At 37.7% G+C, this 17,582-nt stretch overlaps 2 protein-coding genes across 6 annotated transcripts; one reads left to right on the forward strand and one right to left on the reverse strand.

Annotated features, from left to right (window-relative positions):
- Positions 1 to 475: 475 nt before the first annotated feature.
- On the reverse strand, positions 476 to 6,801 carry LOC139938399 (MORN repeat-containing protein 3-like). 3 transcript variants are annotated; one of them, XM_071933904.1, is made up of 7 exons: positions 6,691 to 6,793; positions 5,111 to 5,209; positions 4,630 to 4,794; positions 3,839 to 3,993; positions 2,919 to 3,078; positions 2,025 to 2,209; positions 476 to 1,506 (listed from the first exon to the last, which is right to left on the reverse strand). In XM_071933904.1, exons 3-7 carry the CDS (start codon positions 4,772 to 4,774, stop codon positions 1,438 to 1,440), a joined length of 714 nt encoding a protein of 237 aa, XP_071790005.1. In that variant the 5' UTR covers positions 4,775 to 4,794; positions 5,111 to 5,209; positions 6,691 to 6,793; the 3' UTR covers positions 476 to 1,437. The 3 variants fall into 3 exon arrangements, with proteins under 3 accessions (XP_071790005.1, XP_071790004.1, XP_071790003.1); XM_071933903.1 differs by lacking the exon at positions 5,111 to 5,209 and having other exon boundaries at positions 6,691 to 6,801; XM_071933902.1 differs by lacking the exon at positions 5,111 to 5,209 and having other exon boundaries at positions 4,630 to 4,797; positions 6,691 to 6,801.
- A 129-nt stretch (positions 6,802 to 6,930) lies between these two features.
- LOC139938951 (mitochondrial ubiquitin ligase activator of NFKB 1-like) lies at positions 6,931 to 16,744 on the forward strand. Of its 3 annotated transcripts, none has more exons than XM_071934634.1 (5): positions 6,953 to 6,985; positions 8,856 to 9,086; positions 9,958 to 10,078; positions 10,488 to 10,696; positions 11,036 to 16,744. In XM_071934634.1, exons 3-5 carry the CDS (start codon positions 9,977 to 9,979, stop codon positions 11,754 to 11,756), a joined length of 1,032 nt encoding a protein of 343 aa, XP_071790735.1. In that variant the 5' UTR covers positions 6,953 to 6,985; positions 8,856 to 9,086; positions 9,958 to 9,976; the 3' UTR covers positions 11,757 to 16,744. The 3 variants fall into 3 exon arrangements, with proteins under 3 accessions (XP_071790733.1, XP_071790735.1, XP_071790734.1); XM_071934633.1 differs by having other exon boundaries at positions 6,965 to 6,985; positions 8,794 to 9,086; XM_071934632.1 differs by lacking the exon at positions 8,856 to 9,086 and having other exon boundaries at positions 6,931 to 6,985.
- Positions 16,745 to 17,582: the final 838 nt, after the last annotated feature.

Here is a 17,582-nt window from a genome sequence, read left to right on the forward strand (position 1 = left end):
CACTGTTGGTGTTATGAGAAATGCCATAACAAAAACAAGACTGCCAAAATTGTCCAGTTGTGAATTTACTGACCTGTGAACCTGTGGTCCAGTGAGTATTTCGAAATCCACATATCAATGACAAAGTTAATACCAACTGTTTGTTTATTTTGCTCTATTGTTTATTAAAGTAACCAATAGTACAATTTACATATTTACAATTACTAAAAGCAGTATAAACAGTACAATTTAAATTTTAGATTTGCATTTGGAAAATGTTCAAAGGATGGATAGTTCATGATTGTTTAAAATCAGTTGCACATATATACAGAAAAAATAACAATAGAACCTATGGGAAGGAAACCTACATAATACGCTTGATACAAAAAAAACTTTATTAAGTAACTATTTTGAGAAACCAAGATTCTGCAAAGAGAAATTGACATTTATAAAGATTGCAATTACAGGTATGAAAATAATGATAATGGTTTTCAGACGAACGATGTGAAGATTTGAGATTAGGTTTGCGAATGTTTTCTTTTTTTCTTGTTTTGCATTTCTCAGTATTTCTCTCGAATTTGTGAATATTTGTGCTACAGTTGTGCAAAATTAGGATCTGGGTCTGAAGGTGTCTCGCTAAAAAATGGCGGCCGTTGAGAAAGTTTTCATCATGAAACCAGCATTTGGTTCAGACCCAAGTAAACATGCTAATTGAGCAGGGGTCGATTTCACAAAGAGTTGGAGATACTAAAAACGTATGGCTAGTCCTCAGTTAGGACGAGTAATATCTGACCAAGGCAAGCCACAATAATGATGTACAATCTACCCAAACACACTGGGCTTTAGACCAGGGGCCGATTTCACAAACTAATACAATTCATCCCAAGACAAATTGTCAGTCTTACCATGGTGATTTGTATTGTCACATCACACTTTGCTTTAGCAACTACAATTGATTTGCAGTTACCTCTTTGTGAAATCGACCCCCCTGGGTCGACCCAGGGAAGCTATGTAAGAACGCAACCAATAGTGTACCTTTCCTTTTTACCAATGCATTGAGGCTTCGCATAATTTAATGAAATCATAAATATTCATAAATCCATTCATATAACAGTTAAATGCATTATACAGGATTGATAAAGCTAAAAAATAGTCACAGACAGTTTTTATGTTATGTGTGATCAAATACATCCCAAAACCAAGTCAAACTTTCAGCATACAAATACACTCCCTAATGTCAGTTGTAACAACCGAAATAGGCTGTTTTTAGGGTTTTCAGATACAGTTTTCTTGAATATGACTTTATTTCAGAGGGCAATGTTTTTAAAGAAAAAGCTCTACTTTAACAGATCGAGGACGCTTTCAGACTCAAATTAAAAAATGATGAATTCTTATCCTCGCCAATCCTGTATAATACATTTACCTTTATAACAAAATACATGTAGGTGAGGAAGTGGATCATTCTTGATCTTGAAGAAACATATTCTCAGCATCTTGAAGAACTCCAGATGAATCGTGTAACGTCAACTACAGAGGAAGAGACAACAAAAGATTGCATGTAACTGGTTTATCCAGAGAGCTATTATTCAATCAGGTATTCAGCCTCGAACAAAAAATTCAATATAATCATATTATATAGGCCACTCATAGGCAGATGTGATGCGATCAAGCTAAATGAGTCGTTTGTCAAAACAATTATTATGGAGAACTGAGCCAAAATAGGCCAGGGGATAAAATTTAAAATAATTTTTTTCTTTTGAAATTTCAATTTAAATGCTAAAAATACATATTTTCATAGTTTGGCAAATTCTTTCCTGTGAATAACATCAAAATGGAGCTAATATAATATTGACATTGACTGAAAATGTGCCGATGTATGTTCGATAACCAACACAATTTGAAAACCCTTTTCTCTCAGGTTAAATCTCTCAGGCATGAAGGAGCAGGTGTAGTGAATCAAATGCAAAACAATACACTCACTCCTGTCCCCTCTGGCCCACCTAGTGACCTAGCTCATAAAAATATATCACCTCCAACGGTCTTACCTCAGGTATGGGGTATGTTGTTGGGTCTGGCGCCCCGTCTCTTCCAAAGTCCACTACAGTTCCACATTTGGGTATGTCGTCCACCCACACCCCTTCATATACCTGTCCTTTATCCAGGTAGAAGAATTTTCCAGGTCCATTCTTCTTGTCCACTTTCCATGAACCCTCGTACCTGTTCTCATCGGCTGCAAAATGAAACAAAGGGGAAAATGCTTGTATTACCATAAATGGGCTAGATCTTGCTAGGGCCCAATTTTAAAAACTGTTAAGCAGAGAATACTGCTTAGCAAAGTTCTTACCAGCTGCAAATATGTTAACTTTTCATATGGCATTTTGGCTGATAACCAGTTTCTGTTTTAAAGAAAGATTTTTGCTGTTCTTAGTAATTTTTAAAAGCTGCAAATTTGAAAATAGAATTAGCTGTTGCAAACTCCTTACACTTTATGAAAGGCCTTGGGGTTTAACAAAGACAAATTTACTAGAGTGGGAATTGGACCAACAACCTCCAGATTGACGTGCCGGCGCAATACCAACTGAGCTATCTAGCCCTATATTTGGTGATCTCCTTACATTATACCTTGAGACATCAAATAAGAATCAGTAGGACTTTCTCTCTGCTCTTCATCATTATGGTTATTTGACACCCCATGAGTAGGCTTTGGGGTCATGATCACGGGCATGGCCTTGGGGAAGTGGGTTTCAGGGTGAATAGTTATGTTACAACTACTGTACTATTAACTGCTAAGATAAGAATCACAGCAGTAAAACTTTTGAGTAGAAATCAGAGATTTTGGCTAATGGGAACTTAATGGGGCAAACTTGCAAAAAATAACTTTTTTTAAATGGGAACTTAAACTGATTCTCTGAGCTTAACATCTCTTGAAATTAACATACCCAATCGAAGCATCCCTTGTCCACTACGCTGGTCATTGTACCATTCTCCTTCATAGATGCTACCATCTCCATAGTACATACGACCCCATCCACTCCGCTTATCAGCATACCATTCACCCTCATAGTATTCATCTGCTGAAAAGAAGTTTGTTCCGTAACCCTGAGAAAAAAATAATAAAAATTGTGAGTTTTTTGTTTTCAGTATTTTATCAGACCAATACTCAGAGACACAAATTTCATTGAAGGTGATTTTTTCAGCAGTAAATGTTTTTCGGGGGGTTTCTTAAAGACTGTTTGCGGTGACTGTTGCAGCCTCTAAATAACCCGTGACACCATCATTAAATGCTGTGGTGCCCTATGCTTTTGCTGAGGTTACCTTTGCAAAATTACAATTCAAATTAAAATTTTCCTCATAGAAGTGCCCAACCTGAGGAAAATTGCTGTGCCCCTTCCCCCTATAAGAGCAAAGTTCAAGGCCTGCTGTTACTGTTTGGGGTAAAAAAAGGGCTTTTTTCTTTCCATTACTGAAGTACTTCAGTAAAAAGTTTCTCCAAATATTGCATTACTTTCCAAAGATGCTGTACTTCTCTACAAGTAATTTTTTATTGCCGATAATTTTCAGAATCAATATCAAGCATATACAGACCCTTTAAAAAGGCAACATTACGGAAAGACAATCAGCTTTTTTGAGATATGGCGGACGTGATACGCGCGCATCACACGCTGCGACTGATGCCACGCTCACCATGTTGGTGGTCATTAGGTTTACGTGTAAACGCCGCGTCGCCTAAAATGCGCACTTCACTGAATAACATACATTCTATTTCTATGGTCAATATGCACAAATTTACCACAACTTTACAGTAATGTAGCATTGTGTCCGCCATACCTCAAAAAGGCTTATACTTTTTTATCCTTACATGTTTCTTGTCGTTCTTCCAGCCTCCAGAGTAAACCCTCTTAAAACCACCCTCACTGGAGGGATAACTAAGGGTACCAAAGCCATTTCTCTTTCCACACTTCCAATCACCATCATAGATAGCTCCTGTCTTCTTCCACTTTTGTGTTCCTTTCCCTGTCAAAAAAATCAACAAGGAAATAAGTTATAAGAATTTTTTTTTTCCAAGAATTTCAAAAAACTCCCACAAGGGGAGCTCCTGTTTTCTTCCACTTTTGTGTTGTTCCTTTTCCTGTCAAAGAAAACCAACAAGAAAATAAGTTTTAAGAAAATTTCTTGTTTTTCCCCAAGAATTTCAGAAAACTCCCACAAGGTGATACAAACACCAAGCTGGCAACAGCCAATCTCTCTCACACAAAAATTTCATCTTTGATTAGGAACAACACAAATCAAAAAATTGTGATTCAGTAACTAGACGACAATTCTTATTTCTAGTCATTGTTGTGAAATCACCAGTTAGCTTGCAGGGCTGTATGCTTCGTTTTTGAAAGGGCAAGGGCACCAAGGCATTTTCTCTTTGGCAAAGGGCACCCTATGAGGAAATTTTAAATTTCTGCTGGAGCATTTCAAGGGCACCAAGGCAATGACAAGGGGCAACGGAGGCAATCGCATCCATTGCCTCCGTGAAGTATCAGGCCTGAGCTTGGTAGGATTCGAACCCACAACCTTGTGATTGCAAGTCCTGAAGCCTTACCACTGGACCACGGTGACCACTGTTGTAAGAAAGAAAGATATCGGTACTAAGAGACTCACCGTGCTTTTTGTTATCCAGCCATTCTCCTGTAAACTCATCACCATTGACTGAATAAACAGTGTTTCTTGTGCCCTTCTTCTGAGCTTTGTAATCCCAATCTTTCCATAATGGCTGCTTCTGTCGAGGGACCTTCTTGTACGGCATTTTATATTACACTTACAGGTCTGCTGGTAAAAACAAATGAAAAGATGAAGATGCATACGTGTGTTTGTCATTAACTTTAGTCAAATGTAGGCCTATTGTCAATATCAATTTGTTTTTTATTTAGGGGGTAGAGTAAGTGGCCTATACAAATAAAACAGGTCTGCTAAGTTCAGGAGTCGGACAAGGTTTAACATGTTAAACATTAAAAATGAACAAGTATTCATAACCCAATTATTACTGTTGTCACCATTTCAACTTTTGTATATTAACATTTAATATAGTCAAATTATAAACATTTATTTTAACAAACATATTATTATTAATTATTGACCGGACCTACTACTATACGTCAACTCGCCGACTTGCCGTCAACTCGCCGTCAACTCGCCGTCAACTCATTTTCGTGTCGTCAACTCATTAAATTTACTGAAAAATCTATAAAAGAAGCACGGAAGTGTTTAAAGTCTGGGCTAAACTACATATTTCTCATGGTTTTCGGTAAAAATTCATTCACAAAAACGACTTTGTGTTGATAAAAAAAAAGTACCAATCATTGACATCTTGGGCCAAGACTAATCAATGGGGTCGCACTAAATACCGACAAATCACGACAACAATTTTTAAATGCACTTTAACAGAACATTTGAACATAATTCAACCAGTAAATATATGCACAAGAGGCATTGCACCCAAATCACTTTCAAACTGTTGAAAAAATTGTATTTTTAAGTATACAAAAAGTGTTTTTTACCCTGAATTTAGTAACGAACGGAAATATCCGCCATGTTGTCTTTCGACGTACTTGGCAATTCCATTACACCCCAGGGGTGATACAATATCAGGATGATTATTTACCATTTGATGTGCCTCTCATAACCCCCATAGAGTTTTAAAAAATACTATAATGTATTAAAATCTTCCTTTTAATTATTATTGAATTCCAGAGTGTCGGCTTAGTTACTAACAAGAAAGAAAAAAAAACAGCAGCTAAAACCAAAAAGAAAAAAATACAACTCAGCCCTCAGAAATTACCCATGCCCCCTGTGGTGTAATAGAATTGTCCAAGTACGTCGACAGACAACATGGCGAATATTACCGTTTGCTACTAAATTTGGGGTAAAAAAACACCTTTTTTACAGTTAAAAGAACAAAATTTTCAACAGTTTAAAAGTGATTTAGATGCATATGACTCTTGTGCATATATTTAACGGTTGACTTATGTTCAAATGTTTAGTTAAAGTGCACTTAAAAATTGTTGTCGTGAGTTGTCGTGAGGGGTCGTGAGTTGTCGGTATTTAGTGCGACCGAATCAATGTGAAAAAGCAAGATGGCGGCCAACAGTTTGGCTGCTTCGAGAAAAAAATTTCATGAGAACAAAAAATCAATTTTTATTCCGAAATATGACCTAAAACTTACGCAAATTCTCTTTGACTTTGAGCTGATACTTTACAGTTCTATGCTTCTTTTGTGGATTTCAAATGTATATTGGAGGAGTTGACGGCGAGTTGACGGCGCAAGTGAGTTGAAAGCGAGTTGACGGCAAGTAGGCCTAGTAGGACCCTTAAAACAAACTAAAAAACTAGGCTGTTCTATTATTAAGTGTTAAGAATTTATTTAAAATTATAAAATTACTGTTAAAATCCTCTTTCAATTCAAAAGATATTCGTTTAAAAAGTTGTTTTTTGATTATACAGCCTAAATATAATGGTTTTGTTTACTCATGGTTTAGGCTTACTACTATAAAAAGTAAAAGTAAAACAATAAAAATGTTGACAATCGTGCAAAACAAAAGCAAGGCCAAGGGAAGTTTTGTCTTCTGTTTAGTCCGAAAACAATAAATTAATCTGTCTTATAAAAGGAAAGTAAACAAGCTATATAACTAAAAAATGTTGTAATTAATGTAAATAATTCCTTACTTTGTTTTTCCTTTATGCACCTTCCTTCCTTTCTTGCTTTCCCCGTCATTCGTCAACATCCAAAAAAAGAGAGTCCACCAGTCAGAAATTGATTTCGTATACAATGACCATGGTAACTATTACAGTCTTCTGCTAGACGTCGATGTAACAGTGTAAGACCATCACAAAATTCTCAAAGAACCAGACTATTTTATACACTTTTAGCGCCCTCTGTTGCCAATAGAGGGCGCCTTGGTCCAATTAGTTCTGTCTAAAAAAAATCATTCAAGTAAGCAAGGGTCGTCGGCAGACTTTGGTAAGTAAAACATAAATAATTGTCGTGGAATATGTTCATAAAAATTGTCAATGTTGTTTTACTGTTCCAATTAGTGTAATATGTATAACACTCAGGGAATACTACTCAAGCGAAGTTAAGTAACTGTCATTTTCTGGGGCTAAACTGCCTAAAATCAAATTACATTAAAACACTAGACCCAGTAACTGGGGCGCTGTACTCCTTTTCAACAATTTTTGACTTTATCTGTCGTACTAGCGCCCCAGGGAATGGCACAGAATTTTAACGAATACCCAGTTTTTCGCGACACCCAGCCACAAAAAATGCCTCAAAATGACAAAAAGACCAAACAAACTAGCTCAAAAATCGCCTACTCTATTCTCGATACGTCTAGGATGTAACATCAGGCATTTAATTGTACTCACGATCATTTTTAAAACTCCAAATCGATGATTTTTAACTCCGCATCGTGGAGCGATTGACAAGTCTGCGATTTTCGGATGTGTATGGTAACGAAACATGGCGTCGCGTTGTGGGTGGATGTCCATCAACGGCTGTTTAATGCTACACTTGTTACAGGCGTTGCAGCGAATGCTATACATTGTACACGGGGATGGGTACAGGCGCTGCAGCTAGCGAGTGCCCACGTGCGTTCAATCATGGGCAACGTAACTTATACGGTGCCGGGTTGTTGGAAAAATATCAGAAAGGGGGTGAAAGGTTCTCAGAAAGGAATATTGTCTGAAAGAGGGGATTTTTCTGGTCATCGCCCCCCCCCCCCAAAAAAAAAGGGGGAAAAATATGATAAATAAATAAAAACCGCTGTACTTCATCTAGGCCTACGATTTTTGTGCATGGTTAAATTGCTTCTTATAATGTTTAGTGCTGCCAGTGTCACTGTAGAATTTTTATTTATTTATTTATCATCTTTTTTCCCCCTTTTTTTTTCCCCTTTTTTTTTTGGGGGGGGCGATGACCAGAAAAATCCAGACCAGCAGACTTCATCCAGAACCATCCAGCTTCATCCAGCAGACTTCAGACCAGAAAAATCCCCTCTTTCAGACAATATTCCCTTTCTGAGAACTTTTCACCCCCTTTCTGATAATTTTCCAACAACCCGGCACCGTGTAAGTTGACCATGATTGAACGCACGTGGGCACTCGCTAGCTGCAGCGCCTGTACCCATCCCCGTGTACAATGTATAGCATTCGCTGCAACGCCTGTAACAAGTGTAGCATTAAACAGCCGTTGATGGACATCCACCCACAACGCGACGCCATGTTTCGTTACCATACACATCCGAAAATCGCAGACTTGTCAATCGCTCCACGATGCGGAGTTAAAAATCATCGATTTGGAGTTTAAAAAATGATCGTGAGTACAATTAAATGCCTGATGTTACATCCTAGACGTATCGAGAATAGAGTAGGCGATTTTTGAGCTAGTTTGTTTGGTCTTTTTGTCATTTTGAGGCATTTTTTGTGGCTGGGTGTCGCGAAAAACTGGGTATTCGTTAAAATTCTGTGCCATTCCCTGGGGCGCTAGTACGACAGATAAAGTCAAAAATTGTTGAAAAGGAGTACAGCGCCCCAGTTACTGGGTCTAATTAAAACACATTACATTGCCTTGTCTTGTGAACTGCTGGAAGTGGTGCTGAATCTGTGGGAAAAGTTTCCGTGTGGCGCCACCACTTTTTTTCATTCGAAATAAAATAATATAGTATCTAATTTACCTGATTGATATATCCCTTTTTGTAAAAATGAGTGAAAAAGTGGTGGCGCCATACGGAAAGTTATCCAATCTGTGAATTATGAATTATTATGCAACAGCAAATTGACAGCAGAGGAGCGCACAATGGTCCAAATGAATGTTAGACAACTTTCACTTTCAGACGAGTGAATTTTGTATCATAAGACAACTTGACAGACACGACAGATGGCCTGGTGGTGTTTCCTCCTGACTGCCTTGTTTGAACTGACGACTGACCTTGCAACAGATTCGCAAGACACCAGCCAGCGTGCATGCAGCTGATTGCAGACAGGGCCTCAGCACAAGACGGCTGTGGACCATCATTCTGCACTGTACTGGCACGGTCAGGCATCTGCTGGGGTGCGGGGTGGGGGTGAGTCCGAGTGACAAGGGTGCTTGAATATCTGTGCAACCCTGACATCTTTGCATGAGATGCGATTCACACAATCTCTGGGGGACAGATTCCCGTCTGCCAGCAATTTGGCTTAGTCTTACTAGAGGCATTTCACTCAGTCTAATAATATGCACAAGTATCTCGAAAAAACTGACCTACATGGTCAAAAAAGGTCACACTTTCTCTACATTTAATGCAGGCATGCAGCTACCCTCAAACCAGTTGCCGGCCTCCGACCAAAATGGGTGCACCCAGAGATTGCTCATCATTCATCACAAGATTCACATCAACAATCTGGATAAGGGTCTGAAGTCAACTCAGTCTGATTCAACTCATTGACTTCAGACCTAGGTGACCATGAACCGGCAACCTTATACACTTAATAATAATGGCTTGTCATAGTACTGTACAGGCCATGCTCTTTTGCTTTTTGTGGCCAACAGGGCTAATAAATCCTGGGTTTAACTTGCCCCATAACAAGAGCATTTTATTTAAACAAGTGGGTTGCAGTTGCACAGTTTTAAGGGGTCGCACTAAATACCGACAACTCACGACCCCTCACGACAACAATTTTTAAATGCAATTTAACAGAACATTTGAACATTTGAACATAAGTCAACCGTTATATTTAAAAATTGTTGTTGTGAGTTGTTGTGAGGGGTCGTGAGTTGTCGGTATTTAGTGTGACCGGTTTTAAGTAGCTCACAGGGTAAGTTGAGAGGTGATGTTTACTAGCCCCTGTAGCAGTTTTGACTAGAAAATGTACCCAGGGCTAGTGTTAAAGGGCGAGCGCTACTACTGTTGTACCAAACAACTCTCTGATTATTGATTGATTGATTTTCTTTTTTAGCTAGACTTGCTAGGAGAAGATGGAGAATCTAGAAGTAGTAGTACTTGCAGGCAGCTCAGCCATTACTGGGATCATTGGCTACTACTTATGGAAGGAAGCAAAGTATCTCGGCCATGTCAAGGTATTAAAGATAAGCAGGAATCATCTAGTCACAAATGTTGAGCGCTTAGTGGAAACCCTTGCAAGTTTTGAAACAAGCAACTGCGACAGAAAATCTTGATGGAAATTCATTTCTGAATATGTTGAAAAGGCAACTGGCCATTTTTATTTTGCAAAGGACACTTCCATTGGAAAATCTTAAAGTTAGTGCAAGAAACTTTTGAAGGGCACTGAGGTCAAGACCGGGGCAACAGGGGGAGAGCCAATGGCATCCGTGGCCAGTGTGTAATTCCAGATATAAGCAAATTAAGAGGTTCTTTTTTTCTTCTTTTTTTCTCAAAAAATAATGTAAATACTTGCATATATTATTTTAGTTAATTACTTATTTAAAGAGAACAACTTGATGTTTTTATTTTTCACTTTTTTTTCAGGATGCACCTCGTCTGAACATAGATCATAACTTCAAAGCCATCGTGGATGAGGCCCCAAACCACACAATACCATACGCAGTCGTTGAGGGCAGTGTTGCCGCACTAGGTACGCCACTCAAGAGTGAAAACGCATCAGGTCTTCTTGGGGTGATTCAGACATTAATCTGTAGAGAACATAAAACTTACTGGAGTGGTAGCACTCGGTTGTGGTGAGTATTCATTTTGATAATGCCAAATTTGCAAAAGAAATTCTAATGGCCTGATGTTTGACCCTAGCAGAGTCTAGGCTTTCTCAAACGCTAAATGACAACACAACACATACACTAAAACGTCAGTCCATTTACTATTTTTTTACGTTTATACCATGGTTGTCAAGCAATTTGGATCAGCAATTTTCTTTTCTCATTTACATTTATATGCCGAATTGCATAAATTGTATTCATTTGATGTATTTAGATTATTCTTTGACAAAAAGAAACAATCCAGATTCTTTATTTATCGGAGAATAAGCTTCTTAATTGTTTGACCATCATAATTATTTCTTTCAGGCACGACACCACACGGCTCATCAGAAACATATCCCACACGGTGCCATTTGAACTACGGGGCAACAAGGCAAGGGTAAAGGTCGATGACCCCCTCTCAGCCGTCGGACTTGAAATTCCCATCGTCTACGACTCCTTTGAGCCCTCCTCTACATCTCTGGGTGAACACATTGTCAGCTGGGCCAGCGGGGAAAAAACAAAAGGCTTCCAAACAATGGAGAGAATGCTCTCGGAGGGAACGGTTCTAACGGGTGTCGGAATGATCTCAACATCAACTGGTACCTTAATGCTTGGTCCCCCTGCTACCTCGGATAGACTGTACATCCTAGGAAGGACTGGCTTTAGCGGTGTTGTAAGAGACATACAGTCCAAGTTGAACCAGCTCAAGTTTATGCTGTATGTTAGCGGGTCTATCACGGCATTGCTGTCTGCCTTGTGGGCGTACAGGTGGTACAAGCAGTACTGCGAGAAGGTTGCTCACGAAATGCAAGTGGAGAGAGTGCTTCAGAACCGGGCCCAGGATGATAACGAAGGGACCAATATCGATCCAGAGATCAATGAAGACAACACGTGCACGATTTGTCTAACCAATCGGAGGGATGTGGTGCTGCTGGAATGCGGGCATATCTGCACGTGTGCGCGGTGTGCGAGATTACTGCAACCTCCACAGTGCCCAATATGTAGGCAACGTGTCAAACGTGTTGTACCACTTTTTAATGCGTAGCATTTTAAGATACAATTGTGTGAACAAAAATCAGTTTTAAAAATCGATTTGGTTGTAATTAGATGATAGGAAAAAATTGTGGATGTAAAAGACATCATTGGATACCGGTATATCATTTTATCATGTCTGTTATAAAGGCAAAGTATGTTGGTTTTTTGAACCGCGTTGGATTGTTTTAATCAAATGTATAAAATCAAACTAACATGTGCAAATTTCATTTCAAAAGGTGGACACGCTTTTGAAATATCGCTGAAATTCAGGGAGCGATCAGTCCATGCAGGAAAATTAATCCGTAAACGGAATACACTATCTGAATACACTAACTTTACTCACAGTATTAGTAACGCATCTAAGATTCAAACTTTTTGGGCATAAAAAACGGATATCTTTTTATATAACCACATAACTTTGAAGTGAAATGATTTCTCAAAATGCTTTAAACCACCGTAAGCTGCAGTAGGCTTCTAACCCCAAAATTGTAATGCCATTTATTAAAGCCATTGGACCCTTTCGGTACAGAAAAAAAAAAAAAAAATTCACAGATTTACAAATAATTTACAGGGTTTACAGAAGGTAATGGTAAAAGACTTCTCTCGAAATATTAGTCCATGAAATGCTTTACTTTTTGAGAAAACGGTAAAACAATATAAATTCTTGTAACGAGAATTACGGATTTATTTTAAACACATGTCATGACACGGCGAAACGCGCGGAAACATGGGTGGGTTTTTCCGTTGTTTTCTCCCGACTCCGATGACCGATTGAGCCTAAACTTTCACAGGTTTGTTATTTGATATAGAAGTTGTGATACACGAAGTGTGGGCCTTGGACAACACTGTTTACCGAAAGGGTCCAATGGCTTTAAGAGTGATTACCAAATGTACACCTTCACTTAAAAATGGTTTTAAAGCAAAAAATTGTGAATTTGCAGCAACACCAAAACAATAAGAATTTTTACTGTAGGATGTAATGGTTTTGTTTATTATACATGCTTTAACCATGTTATATGTAACATTATCATGTTTACAAAATAGCCACCGAGCCTGGACTTCATGAAGTCATGATTTGTACACGGCCCAGTGGAAGAAAACCATAATAAATCTTGTATTTTATGGAGATTGCACCGTCTGGTATTTAGCAACTTTTGGTTGAAGAAAGGGTGCATCTCAAAATTTCTTCTTTTTCTATTTAATTATTAAAGGCAGTGGACACTATTGGTAATTACTCAAAATAATTATTAGCATAAAACCTTTCTTGGACACGAGTAATGGGGAGAGGTTGATGGTATAAAACATTGTGAGAAATGGCTCCCTCTGAAGTGCCATAGTTTGAGAAAGAAGTGATTTTCCGCGAATTTGATTTCGAGAGCTGAGATTTAGAACTTGAGGTCTCGAAATCAACCATCTAAACACACGCAACTTCATGTAATAAGGGTGTTTTGTTCTTTCATTATTATCTCGCAAGTTCGATGACCGATTGATTTCACAAAGAGTTACGACAAGTCCTAGGAGATATGAAAATATCCAGGCTTAGTTCTTTGTGAAATCCACTCCTGGGGTCGATTTCACAAAGAGTTAGGACTAGTCTTAAATAGGACTAGTCCTAGGAGATATTAAAAACGTATGGCTAGTCCTACGTAAGTTAGGACGAGTAACTAGTTCTAAGTTGAGATAAGAGTCTTAATTCTTTGTGAAATCCACCCAACGATCTGTAAGTTTTCAAAGATGATTGTTGTGCTTAGCATGATTATTGGAGAACACTCAGTTAGAATTATATCTATGCATAGTTTACTTTATACTGGATTTTCCCCGATTAGAATAGCATGACAAGAAAAGTTTCCACCCTGTTCTTTGAGACATTTTTGATTGTGTTGAACGGTTGTACATTCTGCTGGGATGTGTACACTATTGCAATTTGTTCAGCATTGCAATGGTGAACACATCTCAGCAATATAGTAGTGTCATATTTTTGATGTCATTATGAATTCAAAACCGCAGTTGGACGATATTAAATTATCAGCATTCTCCGATATAAAATCAGTGATTCAACATGGAAATACCTTGTTACATTTCAGTGTTTTGGAAATTTCTGTTTAAATTTGAAGTGAATAAATAAATAGGGGACTCATATAAGAAAACAAAAACTGCATCAATGGGGGTGTGGCAGGACAGTGTAATAAGAGAGTAGCCAGGCTTTAAGAAATTATGCTCTTACACAGGAGAAAGGGAAGATCACGGTTATTCTTCTGCATCTCAACCACGAAAAACACACCCACACTTGGCTATCATGCGCCCTAACTCGGCTAAATGACGGAGGTTGATTACAAGAGAATTCGCTGTTTGTAGCGGCTATCAGGACGACTAAAAGACAAGATCAAAGTTTTGGAACCAAGTCTAGAGAAAGGGGGTTTGTTTTTTAAACTTTGTAATCATTTTACCAACACTTTTTGTTTTAATTTTAAACCCATAGTACTATCATGAAGCAATAGTTTTCACTAGTTGGTAGGATAATCAGAGTCAGTCCCTTAATGATGCAAAATAAAAAGTATCTTTAAAAATTACTGACTGGTGTTTTATTTCATTTTAAAATCACTCATTAATTAAGACAATTTATCAAACATAAAGATAAGTTAAAAGATGTTCTCTATGCCTGCTTTCCCAGATCCAATATTTTTGTGGATGGAATTATTACCTCCGACTTAACCAACTAGCTAAAAAGAATATCTGAATATAGGATTCAAACAACTTGGACAGCCTCTTGCTACTGGGAATCTTGGTGGTCTTGGCTAGAAGATTTGCTAGGGTCTTTGGTTTGAATCGCCTCCGAGTATGCATGATTTTTTTTTTCAGAACTCGGTGGAAAGTACCGAGCATACAGTGCTATTAACAAACATCGGTGTAAGGAGGGACCAAATTTAATTAAATGGTAAGGTGGCATGCACTTCTTATGTCTTAATTGGGTAATTGTCATTGCTTTAAAAGGGTGGGGTTTTTTCATGCACATTTTTAGTGTGGGTCAAAAGGTAGTAATTTAGGGAAAGCAAGAAAAAAGAACATCTTTTTAGGGCTCCTGGCCCAATTTCATAGAACTTAATAAAAAGTAGCTAAATGTAATCAAAACAAAATTATATTTAGTTATCAGAGAAAGGATACCAGCCGAAATACCATGTCATATGTGACCGGTTTCCTGCTTATTTTTGCTTGGCAGTTATCTGTAAAGTTGTATAGCAGTGATGACAGCAGTTGCAAGGATCTAATCAGTGCACCAACTGGTTGTTGAAGACATTAAAAATAACTAGAAATAGTAATAACTCCAAAAATTACTTGGATTCCCTCCGAAGGAATGAGGTTTTTTTTTTAGTTGTTTATTTCATGCATGAAATGCAGGGATGATAGTTCAAGATAACAAAGGCGAAATTTACAATTTCCTTGTGTGCCCTTTACCAAGGAGAAAAATGCCTTGTTGCCCTTGCCCTCTTTAAAAACGAAGCATACAGGCCTGGCATACGTTTCTCAGATTGTGTATTTCAATTTTGGATTTATATTCTTCATGCATGGACATACTCTCCACCTTTTGAACTAAAACTACAGAGAGGTGATATTTTGTGTTTATATCTAAATTTAAAACAATGGAACATTTTGGAAAAACCAAAAGGTAGCCTACTTACTGTACACATTGTGTAAACATGTAAAAAGAAAAAAAAAAGAATTATAACACACCTCTTGCTTGTTCTGTATTCTGGTTGGTTGAAACACGTTCACGTGGGGTGAACTAATAAAAGTCTAGTGGTCGCGCGCACGCGTGTTTTGCGGGAATTGCGCCTCTCTTGACGTGAACAGCAACTACAAAAACAAAAAAAATTCCCAGATTTCTGGTGTGTTATAAAACACATATTGACTTGCCATCTCGGGCCTGTGAGTGACCAGAAGAGGGGCTGGTCACTCGGGTCCAACTGGGGAATAGACATACATATACACTAGTTACCTCATGTGTATACTAATATAAGACATTCTTAACTTGGACAGTATTAAAGGAATAGGTTTGGATGAAACATCTTCGCATTTCACTCTACTCAACACATCACATAATTTCGTTTAAAATACTTAAATACAAAAATATATCCAAGTTTCCAAATAATCTACATTTTGTACATTGCAAGCTTGTTAGTAAACTGCACTCAATTTTAAATTATTTCAATTATTCATACACCTGTAGGTTTATAGAATATTATTGTCTCTCAAATAAAAAACTGTCAATAAATCTTGACACTACGTTACTTTTATCTACTTAATGCTACCATTGCATCCACTACTGGCGAAATACAATGAAAGCACCAGTGTTTTTTAATATGCTTAGAATTTGTTGTAGTATGAAATAGTGGATGTTGTAATAATCCATAGGGATCTCCCCAGGTTTATTTTCTAAACTGGGGTGCATTCTGGGCTTTTAAAACCAAGATAAACAGACACTAAGTGGAAAACATTCTGAAAACATTATTTTTGTTTTTTCTTGATGATGTTTTTGGTATTGGCACATGAATATTGGCCTGATACCCTAGTTTGTGCATGGTAAGAACCCTGTTTTGTTTTGGCAAATTTGCCATATGTACATGAATGTATCTGACCAACTATTTCTCTGACCAATATTCGTACCTCGTTTGTTAGAAATGTCAAAAATTATTGTGCATTAGAAATTTGAGTCCAACATGAATCTCATCTGGAATACATTCAATGCCAAACATAATACATCAATCACAAAACAATGTTTATGCTGTGATTGACCACAGCTGCTACTACCAAGCAGGTCTCCTTGCCCTTAGTCTGCTGTAAACCTGGAACACCGTAACCTTAAATACTCGGCCAATGTTGCAAGATTTAATTTCCAAAAATCCTGCATTTGAGGTAAAGCCAAGGTTCTTTTTTCTTTCATCCTATTATAATCAAGCTGCCACTTCATTTGCTGGTGAGACTTCTTTTCAATGTCCTTTTATAGTGATGTCCCACTTCCAGTTGGTGGTATTTTCTCCAAGGGTGTATCTAAGACCGGTCGCTCCAGCTCGTCCAGGTTGATTCCTTTGTCCTTTATGGCATTCTGTTGACAAATTTAGATTAGCAATTTAAAAAATATGAACAAGAATTGTAAGTTTTCATATGAGCAAAAAGAGGTTCTGCACCTCTCCACCAATTAATCCACCCTAAATTAGCTCCAATTCCACTTAAGAAAAAACAACCAGAAATTGGTGGCAAGGTCGTAAACATTTTCCTAGAATAGAAGGCAAGTTTGCAGTTTAAACTTTAAAATGGATTATGAGAATTAACAATTTGACCCTTTTTGAGCCAATATAATGATCCAAATATAAGAACAAGATTTTAAAAAGAAATTTAGGATTTTAGTTTACCAGAGAGAAATGCTCCCTCTTTTTATAAAGTTTTAAAACTATAATTTTTGAGTAAAAACAAAATACTCACTTTCACACATGCTTGGTACCTTTTGAAGATGTCTGCACATGCATCATTGTAGTTGCCCTTCAAGAACTTATCACTAAACCACGTATTGAAGCAAGCATCATATTCGTTCTTCAGGTTTTGGCAGTCTTTCCCAATGCTTTCCATTGTCACTGATTCTAAATAACTTATCTACTCTGGAATCTGCTAAACTCTCGCTTGATCTCCACTCACTCCTGCTGACTTTGTTTTGAAGTGGCAAAGAAGTAATTTTGCAGCAAGCAAGATCGAGCAGTCAAAAGTTGATTTGCAGAAGTTGTTGACAAACACCAGTCTTGAGCCAAAAACAACGTGATTGTATATCCTTAAGTTATGTAAACGG

The sequence above is a fragment of the Asterias amurensis genome, chromosome 6 (assembly GCF_032118995.1).
Source record: "Asterias amurensis chromosome 6, ASM3211899v1".
Lineage (NCBI taxonomy): Eukaryota > Metazoa > Echinodermata > Asteroidea > Forcipulatida > Asteriidae > Asterias > Asterias amurensis.